At 39.0% G+C, this 13,178-nt stretch overlaps 1 protein-coding gene across 10 annotated transcripts in view; it reads right to left on the reverse strand.

The window, feature by feature from the left end:
- The window catches only part of FHOD3 (formin homology 2 domain containing 3), a 386,896-nt gene that overhangs the window by 155,487 nt on the left and 218,231 nt on the right, over positions 1 to 13,178 (reverse strand). For all 10 annotated transcript variants that reach the window (XM_064660232.1, XM_064660222.1, XM_064660212.1 and 7 more), the window contains exon 6: positions 4,772 to 4,866. In XM_064660232.1, the coding sequence (XP_064516302.1) occupies positions 4,772 to 4,866 (95 nt within the window). The remainder of the gene's footprint in view (positions 1 to 4,771; positions 4,867 to 13,178) is intronic.

Here is a 13,178-nt window from a genome sequence, read left to right on the forward strand (position 1 = left end):
TCGGCTTCACTTATGACTTAGTTGAGCATGGGCATAAACGGCTTGTGAAATGGAGACAAATCTAATCAAGCTTTTCAACTGAGTATTTACCTCTACATACCTTAAATTATTCATTTATAAACAACAACAACAAAAACGGAGTTTTTTGTGAACAAGACTATTATTTCTCTCAAAATTCTCATTAAATGACTTAGTAACCATGCATATGTTTTAATCCTCCACTGGCACCATGGAGGAAAAGCAGCCCCTAATGGACTTGTTCAAAGCCAGGTTGATGGGGCTCTAAGCAACCTGGTCTAGTGGAAGGTACTCCTGCCTGTGGCAGGGGGGTCTAGAACTAGATGATCTTTAAGAACCCTCCCAGTGCAAACCATTCCATAGTTCTGTGATTGAATGACTTTCCTTTTGAAATCAACATATTCACCCACTATAACTATGTCCTGTTTGAATGTGGTTTTTTTCCTTTTGCTTTGAAATAGGAGGGTTTTTTGCTTCTTTTTGATTGAATAACATTTTTAAAAATTTGAAAAGTCATTCTTTTAATACCAAGGGAAGCAAAAGATTCACACAGGGAACAACTTGCTAGTTTAAGTTTGTAGTTAACATTGCAATCTAGGACCCAGACAGAAGCAAAGTAGAAAAAAAAATTAAAACAAGATGTGAGATAGGAATCTTTAATCAAGCTCGTTGTATCAGCTTGGGTCCAGCATTCCACCCTGTCTTCTGAGGTTACCCAGCGCCACTTTGAAAATGGATTATTTTTCACTGAAAACAATGCCAAAAAGGGGCTTTAGCTCCCTTGGGGGAAATTAGAACAGCCTGGATCATCAGATGGGAAAAAATAACCATTATCAGTAGCAGTCAGAAACGGGGAAAGAAAAGGTGAAACTAGACTCAGGTTTGAGGGCACTGAATGCCTTAGATGTGCCTTTGAAGACCGAGGTGGATCGGCAAAAGCCTATGGGTTTGTGATGCAAAGGAACCTTTGCTTCTCTAGAGGAAGATTTAAACACCTGGGTTTTTTCCAAGATATTTGGTTCAGAAATGTACTTTTTGTAAACAGTCAGTAGCTAGTCCTGGAGAGGTTAAGGTACTGTATTGTCCACTTTCTATTACTAGGTCAGAGGGATTACCAACATATGAAGGTTAACATATATATTACCTCATACATAATAAAAGATGAAAAATACATTTTAAGGACTTAATATGGCTTAATATATATACATCTTTAACTTGATGTCCCTTGTTTTGGGTAAGGGAAATTTTGAAACAGCTATTTAGCTGCAGGTGATCCACCTGAGAGCTCCAGTGCCAGCTGCCAGCACAGACAAATGCCTCATGTTCATTTACAACCAGTCTAAATATATTTGCAATACAACACAAAACCTTAATTCCAACTTCAGAAGTAGTAATGTGTAGCTGGCAGAAACACTGAAAAACTGGTGAAATACCATTTCCCAGACACTGAGGTTGAAAGACCCTACATATGCTACAGCACATGGTCAGTTAAGGTATCATCCTTGACAGGCTAGTTTACCTGCTTTAAAAAGAGATAAAAATTAAGGAGCAATTCTGAAAGCACTTTTAACTAACATTCACTGACTACTGGTTTTGTCTTCTAAAAAAGAAACTCTCTTGCATGAATGTCCCATGAGAGCAACAAATGCTATAAGAAAACTTGGTTGACACAGATATTTCCTATTTACATAACTTCTAGCTTATATAAGATGGTTACAGCCTTGGCCCTACCATAGCCCTCTTTTGCATGCCTACAGCAGTACACTACTGACCTCAGTTATCTGGAAGCCAACAGCATGTAACCATACATCCAAAATTAAGTACGTACTTGAACACTTTGTTGAACAGGGAAAGACCAATGAATTGCTACCGATATAATTAATGATAAAATAGTAGTAATGCACATTTAAATTGGGATTATGCTGTCAATGTTTTATGCCAGGTATGTATCAACTGCTGATGATCAGAAAGCAGTCTACAGCCAGCCTGTGAAAGCCCACTGGCACACATTGGTATGGTCACATATACTTGGATGCATCTTGCAAAGGACCAGCAGTGGCCCTAAGAGTCTGAGATGTGCCAATAATGCTCTTCTCTTCTAATAGTGTCATAGAAGAATGGTACTGCCACCATCAAACTTCCAATCTAGCACCTACATAATACCAATCTGCAACAAATGGTTCCTTTTGTGCCATATACAAAAGTATTGCTAGATGCATAAAGTGATCTTGGAGCTGGGTGCCAAAATTATAGCTGTTTCAGTTCCGAGCGTGCCAGACCCTAAGGTCCTCTGCTGAACCTGTGTGCTGCAGCACGTAAAATAATACATTACTCAAAGTGAGCAAGGGTGACAGAGTCAGCAGCCCTATGCAAATAGAGCAGAGCAAGCAACAGGGAAGGGTCAAAACCATTACAGAATTTGATTAAAAAAAAGTAAAAAATATCTGTGGAACAGATTCAATAACCTCCACTGCTAAGCATATTAAACCTGGTCAGAGCTTTTGAGAAGGCAAGAAACCATGTGTTGCAGCTGTGGCAGATGAATAACTATATTCCTTCTGAATCCTATGAGGGGGATTTGTCCCAAGACTTAATTGGCAATTTCACTATTCCTTTTTTGTTCAGCAGTGTTAATGTGTTTTTCATCGTCTTTGCTGTGGAGAAGGCACCAGCATAGCAGGGCTGCAAATTAGACTGTAGGTGCATTGCAAATTCCAGGGGTTCATTTTTCACAGAAAGTCAAAACCACCTTTAAGTGCATAAAGCAGCTGTCCCACCACACTCTGACAGTAAGCCTACCATACCTTTGGTTAACTTCTGGCACACAGACAGGGACTTAGATCTCTTCCCAAGACAGTTCAAGAATAATGAAAAAGCAACTTTGATGCTACCTGAAACCAAACTATTCAAAGCACATTGCCTGCATTCCTCAGCTGCAGGCACTGAGCCAGGACATGGAGATAATCATTCTGGCTACTGATGGGGGAGGGAGAAAGGAGCTTAAGGAGCCAAGAGCTGAAGTATTCGGGGCAAGAAAATCTAGACAGAATTTAATATGCAAGGTAGCAATACAGTCATGTTTCTCTTCCAACCCACTCCCATTATGTGCATTAGAGAACTAAAATAATCATAAGTATTTTTTCTTTTTTTTTTGCTTTTTTATCTGTTCCACAGAAAATGAGGATCTATACTAAGCAAACCATTTCTCTCTCATCTTGCACTGCTTTTCCAGCTGTGGCAAATATTCCCTGTTTCTAGAGGACAAACAGCCCAGCATAATGCCCAGACAACAGCGGAACATTTTATATGGGGGAAAAGTTTCTCCTCATCGTCTCCCAGTCATGAACCATGCCCTTCAAGCCTGGGATTTGATAACCATAATTATCTTACTTTTACTTATCACCAATATAGGTATGTCAACCCAAGATAAATCAGTTCTTTCAATACTGTAGCATCTGTCCTTTGACTTAATAATCTGCTGCAGCAGTGAAGCTTGCACATTGCAGAAAAAAATTTGCAATGGTTAAAAAAGACCCCTGGGACATCAAGCTCTTTCTCCTTGAGTTATGAAAGCTATCAGGGGAAAAGGGGAAAACAGCAGCATCTCTATGTCACTACAGTATCCATCAGCAGCTTTCTGTGACTCAGACACTTGAGGAAACATTCCTGGAAATCTCTTAGTAACTATAACTATGGATTTAACTCCACCAATTACAGCAACTTTTGAGTTTTTACCATACTGTGTTTCAGCTATTGTGTCATACAGATCTAGCTATGTACAGGTCTACATGTCAAGAGCAGCAGCAGTCCCTGGTAGGCCTTAATAAAATTCCTAAAGCTGGAGAGCCGACAGACTGGAGAACAGTGTATTTGTGATTTACCTACCCTACAGCCCCTCAGGGTGGCACATCTGTGTTCTGCGTCCTTTTCAAATTTTAGCAAAGATGGCCTTAAAGGTGGATTGTGCACTAAATAAATCACTATTCCATTGGAGAAGACCAACCCAAGCAGCATATATTCTGCCTTTCAGCTTTTGTCTCATATATAGGGACCAACAAAGAATACCCTGTAGGTAAGTACCAGACTTTGCCTTCTAGGGCTCTTCAGGCACAAGAAAACTTGACATTAGGAGTAATTTCTTTACCAAGAGGGTGGTCAAACACTTGAACAGGCTTACTAGAAAGGTGGGCCATGTCCCAAACCTGTCAGTGTCTAAGAGGCATTTGGACAATGCCCTTCATAAAGTGGTCAGGCATTAGAAGTAGATATTGTTGTAGGTAACTTCTAACTGGACTAGCGTATTCTAATCTAAAAAGGAAGTCACTCTGAATTGTCCTACCCCAGTGCTCAGCAAAGTTGAGCAGTGTAGAATGGTGAGTAGAAAATGAATTGAATTTATAGTATAGAAGGGAAAAAACACCCCAAAAAGTGCTTCCAAAGAATGTCTTGGGAACTGCAACTACAAGACTAAAAAATCTTCTCCACAGTAAAGTGCAATGGCAGCACAGAGAGTAATGAGGGCATCTTTGGTATCTTTGTTCTTAAGAGCAGAGTATGTGCCAATAAACGAATATAAAAACAGTAGAAGAGACGTAACAGCTCAGTGTGACCTGGTTTCCATGAAGAGTGTTATGTAATATTTTAGAACCGAACATGCAGTCCATTTATACCCCAAAAGCATACATAATACAAATAAAATGCATTTAAAGAACACCAGAACCATATAAAATGAGAATTTTGGAGAGTGCCTTACCTTTGACCCAATAAGCGTGTACAGCCATTGGATAGTTTCATTATGATTTATTACTCCATTCATGCCATCGACATAGAGCATTATCTGGCCCAAAGCTGTTGTAAAGAAAAGAGAAAATATAGTCAGAACTTGTGAGCACTTTTTTTAATTCTAAGCACTGCTGGCAATATTTTATAAGCAGGGGTTTCCAGAGATGTGGAGAGCTCAACTAATGAAAGATATATTGGGCAAGACTGTGCTGGACAAAATCTTGGGAAACTGCACTAACTTTACTGACTTAATCTGGGCAATATAAGTGTGAATGTCATCCACCTGTTCCATTCTAGAAGATGCCACATTTTATGGTCCCCAAATCTGCAAACAGTACTCTACACACTGCTTAGTGTCACAATGGTTCCATCAGCTACAATGCTTTATATATTGTGAGCCAAGACTTTTACCATTTGTTTCAGCACCATACAATGTTTTGAATTAGTATATTTCAGTTGACTGTTTCAGCAAATTCCAATAATGTGAAATTAAAGCTGGGCAATTAACACCAATAAAATCATCAAATATTCACCATTGCACAGCGCACTCTTGAAAATGAGTTTTACATTTTAGCAAGAAAATAAAGCATAAAAAACAAAGCATATTTATAACAAAGAAGTATCTTTATTAATTTATTCTAAAGCATTTACAGCAGAATTTCACAACATGCTACTAAAATACTTTGTAACAGTAATTCCATAGTTTGCAATCCTGATAATATGAGACTTTTGAGAGACAACAGCTATTAAATCTTTTCTGACTGATAAGGACAGACATTTTTTGTAAGGATTATAAAAAGTGAATTAGTAAAATTCATCTATGATCTTCAAAAGTTTCCACTGTTAGATCTGCTTTAAAGCAGGGGATCAAAAGTACAGTGGGATGAAAAATAAATCACTGATGTAGCACCTTTCAGCACAGCCTATTGGCATAACAACTCAATTATCTAAAGCACAACCTTAGGAGGCCCTAGTATGCTGCTTAATGGGGGAAAAAAAAGGAAAAAAACCCAACCCACAGGGCTAGGAAAGTTATGACACTATTAACCTCCCAAACACATTCTGAATGGTTGCTAACTTTTGCACAGGTTGTGCATAGTGCAGCATTGTTTACCCTGAGGGCAGATTTTCAAAGACACTTAAGTACCCGTACAGCTAAGCAGCTAACATTCATTTTCACACTGTCTCTTCCTTTTTTCTTTGCTCTCTTTGGTCGATTTACAGTTAAAAATCTGAGGTACTAGTTTTAGTTGCTTATATTCTCTATCTAATCTATCACATGAGAAGCAAAGTCACACTATGTGATCAAGGAGGATTGAGAGAAAGCAAGCAAGGGGGGGCTACGGCACAGAGGTAACACATCCCTTAAGCAGGCTGCATTGCAACTGGGGTATGCCCCTCACTCTCTGCTTCTCCTCTCCAGGAAGCAATCATTCACAGCACTCTGAAGACGTGTCTCTCAGGTGAATAAAACCAGGTAGGAGCAACACAGGCCCAAGTGTTATGGTAAAATAAAAGGTGTAAGTCAGTCAGTAAAATGAGATACAAATTACGCTGCCTGAATAAATGGCTGCTTTGAAGCATTTCATTGCAGGTAGAGGAAATGCTGCTATTCCAGTGGTAATCAGAGAAAGTTCTTAATTCTTGTTTTTACTTCCTTTCAATGCTAAAAAGATTTGGCACTGGATCAGGATGAGATCCAGTCATGATAAGGTCACCAAAACCATTTTTTTCTTCCCTTGCAATTATTTGGTGGGGGGTGAAGGGATTTAATTTGAATCTGAAACAAATGTGAAACAAATTTTACTCTTGGCGCATGCTTTCCAAACTAATGCAGAAATCAAAGACAGCAAGAAGTCTGCTTTTAAAGGGAAAACATGCACACATTACAAAATAACTCCACTGCTTATACTTAAGACCAATTAGACTGGATGCCTAAGTGAGATCTGGCATGCAGTAATCTTCAGCCTCTTAGATGAGACTCTTCATAATAGCAAGAGGTTAAGGCAAATTAGTAGACTTTAGAAACAACCAAAAAAATGTGTTGGGATTTCTGAAAATATTCATCTGCTACCACTAATCTTGCTCACCTTGCTCCCTTCAACCCCTCCCATCACTTTATTTTTATTTTATTTGTTTTGTTTTGTTATTGATGATACCCTAGGTTTATGGTGGTACCTATATCTTTTCAGAAATATAATGGGGTTTTAGGATACTGATGAAAAATCAGTAACACAAGAAAAACAACACTACAGCTTCTACTTGAACAAGTGGCCAATAAGTTTCACAGGGCAAAGAATTACAAAGGATGCCATGAAATGATCAAGATGAAAACAGGTTTTCTATGGAGTCATGCTATCCACAAACAAGTCATATCACCAGCAATTATCTGCCACATGTGAAGCTATCAGCTGCTGCCAAGACCTTGGTGTGGACCTTCATACTGCTATTTCCTGTCTTCAGGGGTCAGAAAAATGAAAGACAAGATAGGTAGGGTTGAGGAGAAATCTCTTTTCATTATGAGGTAGAGTAAGACAGGGAGAATCTGCATGTAGTTTATACAAAGCTGATGCCCCATAAATTCTTAGGAAAAGAATTCCACAAGAAGACCTAAAGGATGTTGGTTTTCATACCACATAAACTGTCTGTGCTGAGAAAGAAAAGGTTAATACCTTTACTGTAACCACATAACACAGAGGCAAAATGGAAGACACCACCAAAAACACCAGTGTAGGAGCAGGATGGTGGGCTGGAGGTCCTTGGGCCCTCCCAAGGCTCGGGTCTGGCTAAGTAGGGCATGACAGTTCAGCACTAAATGGAGACTGACTGACCACAGAGGACTCTGCACCATTTTACATTCTTTGCAGCTTTTCTGCTCACCTGACAGCTCACCTCCCAGCCCATGATCATAGTCTGCCGAAATGGCTGCAGCAAAAGTGCACACTCCACATGCCCAGCACACTCACACACCCACTGTCAACATGCAGGGCCTCGTCAAGGAAGGGCAGGCTAGTTTGCAAGGCAGTTTGGAAGGCCAATCTAGTCCAAAATAATTTAAATTCACATTTGTATGTGCCTTTAATCAAACTTTTTTTTTCCTTTCCCCAAAAAATGAGGAGGCTATTTAATCCATTTAATCCCATCCCTCAGCTAACTGGAATTCTTTTTGGAAGTATATCAACAACCTACTAGCATTAGGAAAGTTTGCTATTGTGCAATAAGGGGCTGGGAGAGTGGGGTTTAAATATGGAGCAGACTTAATTTGGAATTTCTTTGTTCCCACTACGCTTGTCAAATCCTTAATCTTATGTGAAAGTAGTGTGTGACTTTACCCATAGCTATTTTCAAGTGGAAAATTGTTGGATTTCTTAGGAAAGGCTTAGACTAGACCAGGATAGACCAGCCAGAAAGTTCAAAGATTTTTGTGAAATATGAGGTTTAAGAAAGCCCCTAAAAACACGCCAGTATTGGCACTGATACTATCCTGGGATATTTCCTATATAAAGTTAACAGGACCAAAGGTGAAAAGTTCTAGCACAAAACATCATCAAAACGAACATCACCTATTAAAGTCTGTTTTTCCCACCCAGAGTGGTGAAAGTTTCAAAGCTGTTCCTTGCCCACACACTTGCTTCTCCAGTATGCTCTATTTGCTTTGCATTTTAACAAAAGAATAGCTCAGAGAAAACAACATCAGTGAATGAGAAAAAACCTATTTTCTTACAGTTTCCTGTGAGTCAAACCCCCATGCATCACGTCAAGAATTATGGCAGGGATGCATCCTGTGATTGCATTTGTTTCCATCAGAATAAGCAAAGGCAGAGGGTGAAGCAGGCCAAAGGCAGACCTTGTTACTACAAGTTTCAGCTCCCAAGGAAGCTTCTGGCCCAAGTTCATCAGGCACTTCTTAACCAGCAGCTGTAGTGCATGTAATGTGCTGCATACAACAACAGGTGGGTGTGCACAACAAACAGAACTGTGATGAAACTAATGGGGAAGAATCAGCTGCTAAAACTCATCTTTTCAATGCTAGCTAAAATCTTATCATCATCAATGAGAAGTTAAGGGTCTGTGTGATTGCATTCACTTAATTCAAAAACAGATTACTAGTTTGTGTTCGCTATCCTGGGCACCAAGAAGGCATACTGCATCAAAATAAACATCACAATCAAGAGAAAAAATTCCATATATGTCTAGTGAGGGATCCCAGGAAGGAGCGAATACAGTTGCCTAATTTACTATTACAAAGCACTAGGTGGTAATTCCAAAGAAAACAACCATATCTCAAAGTTTTTTCTTTGTGCTTCCTCATTACAGAGAGGCAAGATCTTAGCTACCAAGTGGGACTGGCCTGAGCACAAAATCTTCAACTCAGCTCAGCCCCAACATGCTGGATGTCAGAAACTTCTACTTGTGCTTGTAGCACATTCCCACTGTGCTTGCATGCATACCTCAGGGTGGAGCTCATAATATTCAAGGACATTGGAGAGTGTTTTCCCTGATGATAAATCATTATTAAATACAACTTCTGTACCATCCAGCTAATTGAAAATTAACAAAATCACAGCAGAGCTCCTTGCTTCTGAGAGGTGACATCAGATAAAACAAATTATCTGGACTCTCCTCTACTTCTGAAACTGATCTGGCAAAGCAATACTGCGACAAACCTTATAACTCACACTCATTCCACAGGGCTAGAACAAGCTCAAATTTGTACATTTGGGGGTTGGTTTCATTTTTTCCTCTCTTACTATTTGTATGGGTTGGTTTTAGCTTCAGTGCAAAATCTGCTGTTTATACAGCCATTCCCATTTCTTTAATCCTATTGAAGATATCTGTAATGTCATCCAGGAAGATAAAAACAATCTTGTTCCTGGCCACAAATGCATGAATATTTTGTTTCTTATCAAAGTTTCTTTAAATACCAACTCTTTTCTTAATCTTGTCTTTTTACCCTCTGCTTATTTGTTCTTTCTATTATTATACACATCATGGTTGAAAAATGCTAAGAAACTAATTTTCAGAACTCTCATATTAACCACGTACTGAACTTGTATTAAATAAGAACTGAACTTTCTCACAAAAAAACCCACATTGCAGAACTAATGTTATGAATCAAAGCTGCAAAGCAGTTCTGTACAGATGTAAATGTATTATGTTGCTAATGTACATCAGAAGTTCTTATGCTAGCCAATACTATTTAAAGTCTACCTTTTAGTCTTAAGCAGTTTGGAAACTTCTGCAAGCTAGTTTCAGACTTAAAATGCTATGTAAAGCTCAAGTCTTTTGCAGAGACAGTGCGTTTCCAGATCAAACTTAATCTTCATTATTCCCTCAATCTGCTTTAACAGAAAATCTATAAAGACACAATAAAAATAATCTGGTTTTCTAATGCCGAAAAATGAGTTAAAAAAGCGACAACCATAATTTTACCCTGGATAGCAGACTAGGGGAGGCTGCCATCCAGAGGTCAACACTGGACAAGGCCAAACAAACCAGGAAGGCTGGATATGCCACTCTCCTGTGCAATCAATACACCCTTCTGCAGCACGCTTTGGCCCTGCGATGTAACTCCATGCTCAACACTGGGTTCTTAAATGGCACAGCCTTGCAACAATTTCCACCACCCACAAAAGCCTAAAGGAAATACCGGAAAAGATTTATAACTCTGATAGTTCTGGCACAATGGAAAGACCTTCAGATGTGTTATTATTATTATTCTGTTGCACTTAATCGTCCGTCTTTAACGGTAACTTTAGTTTTGGTGAGACCCAGAGGCCGCTAGCAAAAGAAATGCTTTCACTGCTGATTACTACAGGAAAATGAAGGGAAACAGGCTGCCAGCTCCAGACTTGGAGCAGAGTTTCCATCAAGCAAGAGTCTGGGAAATCATGTCAAAGTTTTGAAGCCTCGATAACATTTACAGTTATTTGTGCTGCAGGTACTGATCTCAGAAGTCATCCACAAAGAACACAAACATTTTTGGTCCTCAGAAACTGGACGTTGATAACACCCTGGCAACAAAGCAGGCGTAGGAAACACAGAGCATTTATTGGCCTAATTTCAAAGCAGGTTGTGACTGTGGTTTTGGGGCGGAGGGGGACCAGCAGGTCTCCTCCCTAGCTCTGTTTCAGGGAAAGGTACCGGCATGGTCAGTGCCTTCACACCTCCCTAATTTGAGGTTCCCTAACTAGAAGGGCTGCAGTTACCACTTCAATCTCACACACACACATCTCCTTCCCTAATGCCTGCTTCCAAATGGATCTCAGTGTCCCCAGGGTTCAAGCGAAGAGAAATGTAGCCCTGCCCCATGGTATGACAAATACATGGCAAGTCCAGGACTGCAGAAACCTTTTACAGAGGAATTTTCTAATCTCCATGTTTCCTCTGCCACCCTTTTACTCTGGTGTTTCTGCCTTTAAAAAACAGCACACAGCAAAATCAAAGGGGATACAGCACCTTTAATCAGTTCACGTTTCACCAAAAAATGGTCCTTTCTACCTACCATGCAACAACTGTGGTAGTGCCCCATCAACGCCAAGGAAGCACATCAGAATTGCTCCTCTTCCAGTATTTATTTCTTAAAATTTACTCAAGTGGAAAGAAAGAATAGACTCTCACTTGACTATGTCAGCAGTTAAACTGATGAAAGGCTTTTTATATGAACTGAAATCTGACTTACATATATGCACTTTAAGTATTATAAAGATTTGCATTAGTCATAATTGTTTTAATCATTATTTTATGTTGCAGCACTCACACTTTAAATGCACTATATTCTAGCATGCTTTACGAGATTAATAACATAGCAATGTACAGTAAGCTGGGTAAAGCTTATACAGCAATAGGTAGAAACATTTCCTCATGAAAAAGAAATATGTCATTAAAATACATTATTAATAAATGAGCAAGTTTATCCCAGTATTAAACTGCTATTTTGTAAGCTGACTAGAAGCATGGAATAATGAAAAAAAAGGAAAGAAAGAAAAAAGATAAAAGAAAGAATTAATGAAGGAAGGTGGAAGAAGGGAAAAAAGACAAAAGAAAACAAAAGGTTAACTAGATGGCTTTGAAAGATGCCCATTCACCCACACTGCTTCATGAAGCAAAACTCCTTTGTAAAAAGAGAATGTGTACTATCCCTTAATTAAGACGACATTATAAAGCATGCATATATAGAGCTGAATTAAAGCAGCTGCTTCTTAATGGAATCAATATTGCCTGTAACACTGAATAATGTTCTTTCAATGTGTGTATGAAGTTACATGTTTTTCCTAACAAATGAGATTTAGAGTTTTAAAGGATTTTCTGATGAGACTTCCCCACTGGGCCTCAGAACTTAAATTCTGAGGGAGGAGGACATGATGGCAAGATTGCCAAATTTTCTTCTATTGAGTACTGATGTTGCAGCAAATGAGACGTGCTTTGGGTTTAGGGCAGAAATTAAGATCTGTTTAAGGATTAGGCATCTCTTCTCATCTATTTCAGAAAAGACTTATCTTTGAATTTTAAACTTTTCATAATGGATTTATCATGCTTAGGCATCCAAGTGCTTTACAACAACAGTAAAATTGAATCGGGCTGGATGAGGTGGGCTGGCACCTCTGGAGACTGCCTAGTCCAATCCCTTGCTCAAACCAGGGAAATCCAGAGCAGGTTGTTTATGACAGTGTCCAGTTGGGTGTCGAATTTAGCTCCAGAGGTGGAAATTGCACAACTTCTCTGAGCAATATGTGCCAGTGCTCAGACACCCTCACAGGTTTTTTTACTTGGTTTTTAAGTTTAAATCAAATTCCTGTGTTTCAGCTACTGTCCATATCAGGCCTCTTGTCCTTTTATTATGTACAACTGAAGTCTGGCTCTGTCTTTACTGTCTCCAATCATATATGTAGTCCCTTTCATAATATTCAAATTGAATTAAATTGAATATAAACAAAAGATTAATCCATAGTCAAGAAACAAAAACTACATACTAAGCTAGAAGTCAGAAAAAAAAAAGTAATTTCAATTTAGAATTAAAATAGGGAAATTCAGTGAGACTCCCAAGTTAAGAAGTGATACTTTAGGCCTTCTTTTGGGGAGTTGACTAATTTAGTCTGGCAATGTGCTAGATGTGATGGATTTCAAGGCCTTTCCTTCTCCATTAATCATCATGAACATAAGCCTTCTGTCTGTGTAAACAATACTAATCCTGACTTTGAAGGTACAAAGAGGGAAACACAAACTAACCTTTGCAGAATGTAAAAGATAATTTCTGCAGCTCCCCTTCTTGAACTCCTCAGACACCTATTTACCCTGAATAAAGAAAGGTCCTGCAGGTGCAAGCTGTCTTTTATCAATCATTATCAGTTACATACAGCACATCAGTTTGGAATTCC

The sequence above is a fragment of the Pseudopipra pipra genome, chromosome 1 (genome assembly GCF_036250125.1).
Source record: "Pseudopipra pipra isolate bDixPip1 chromosome 1, bDixPip1.hap1, whole genome shotgun sequence".
Classification (NCBI taxonomy): Eukaryota; Metazoa; Chordata; class Aves; order Passeriformes; family Pipridae; genus Pseudopipra; species Pseudopipra pipra.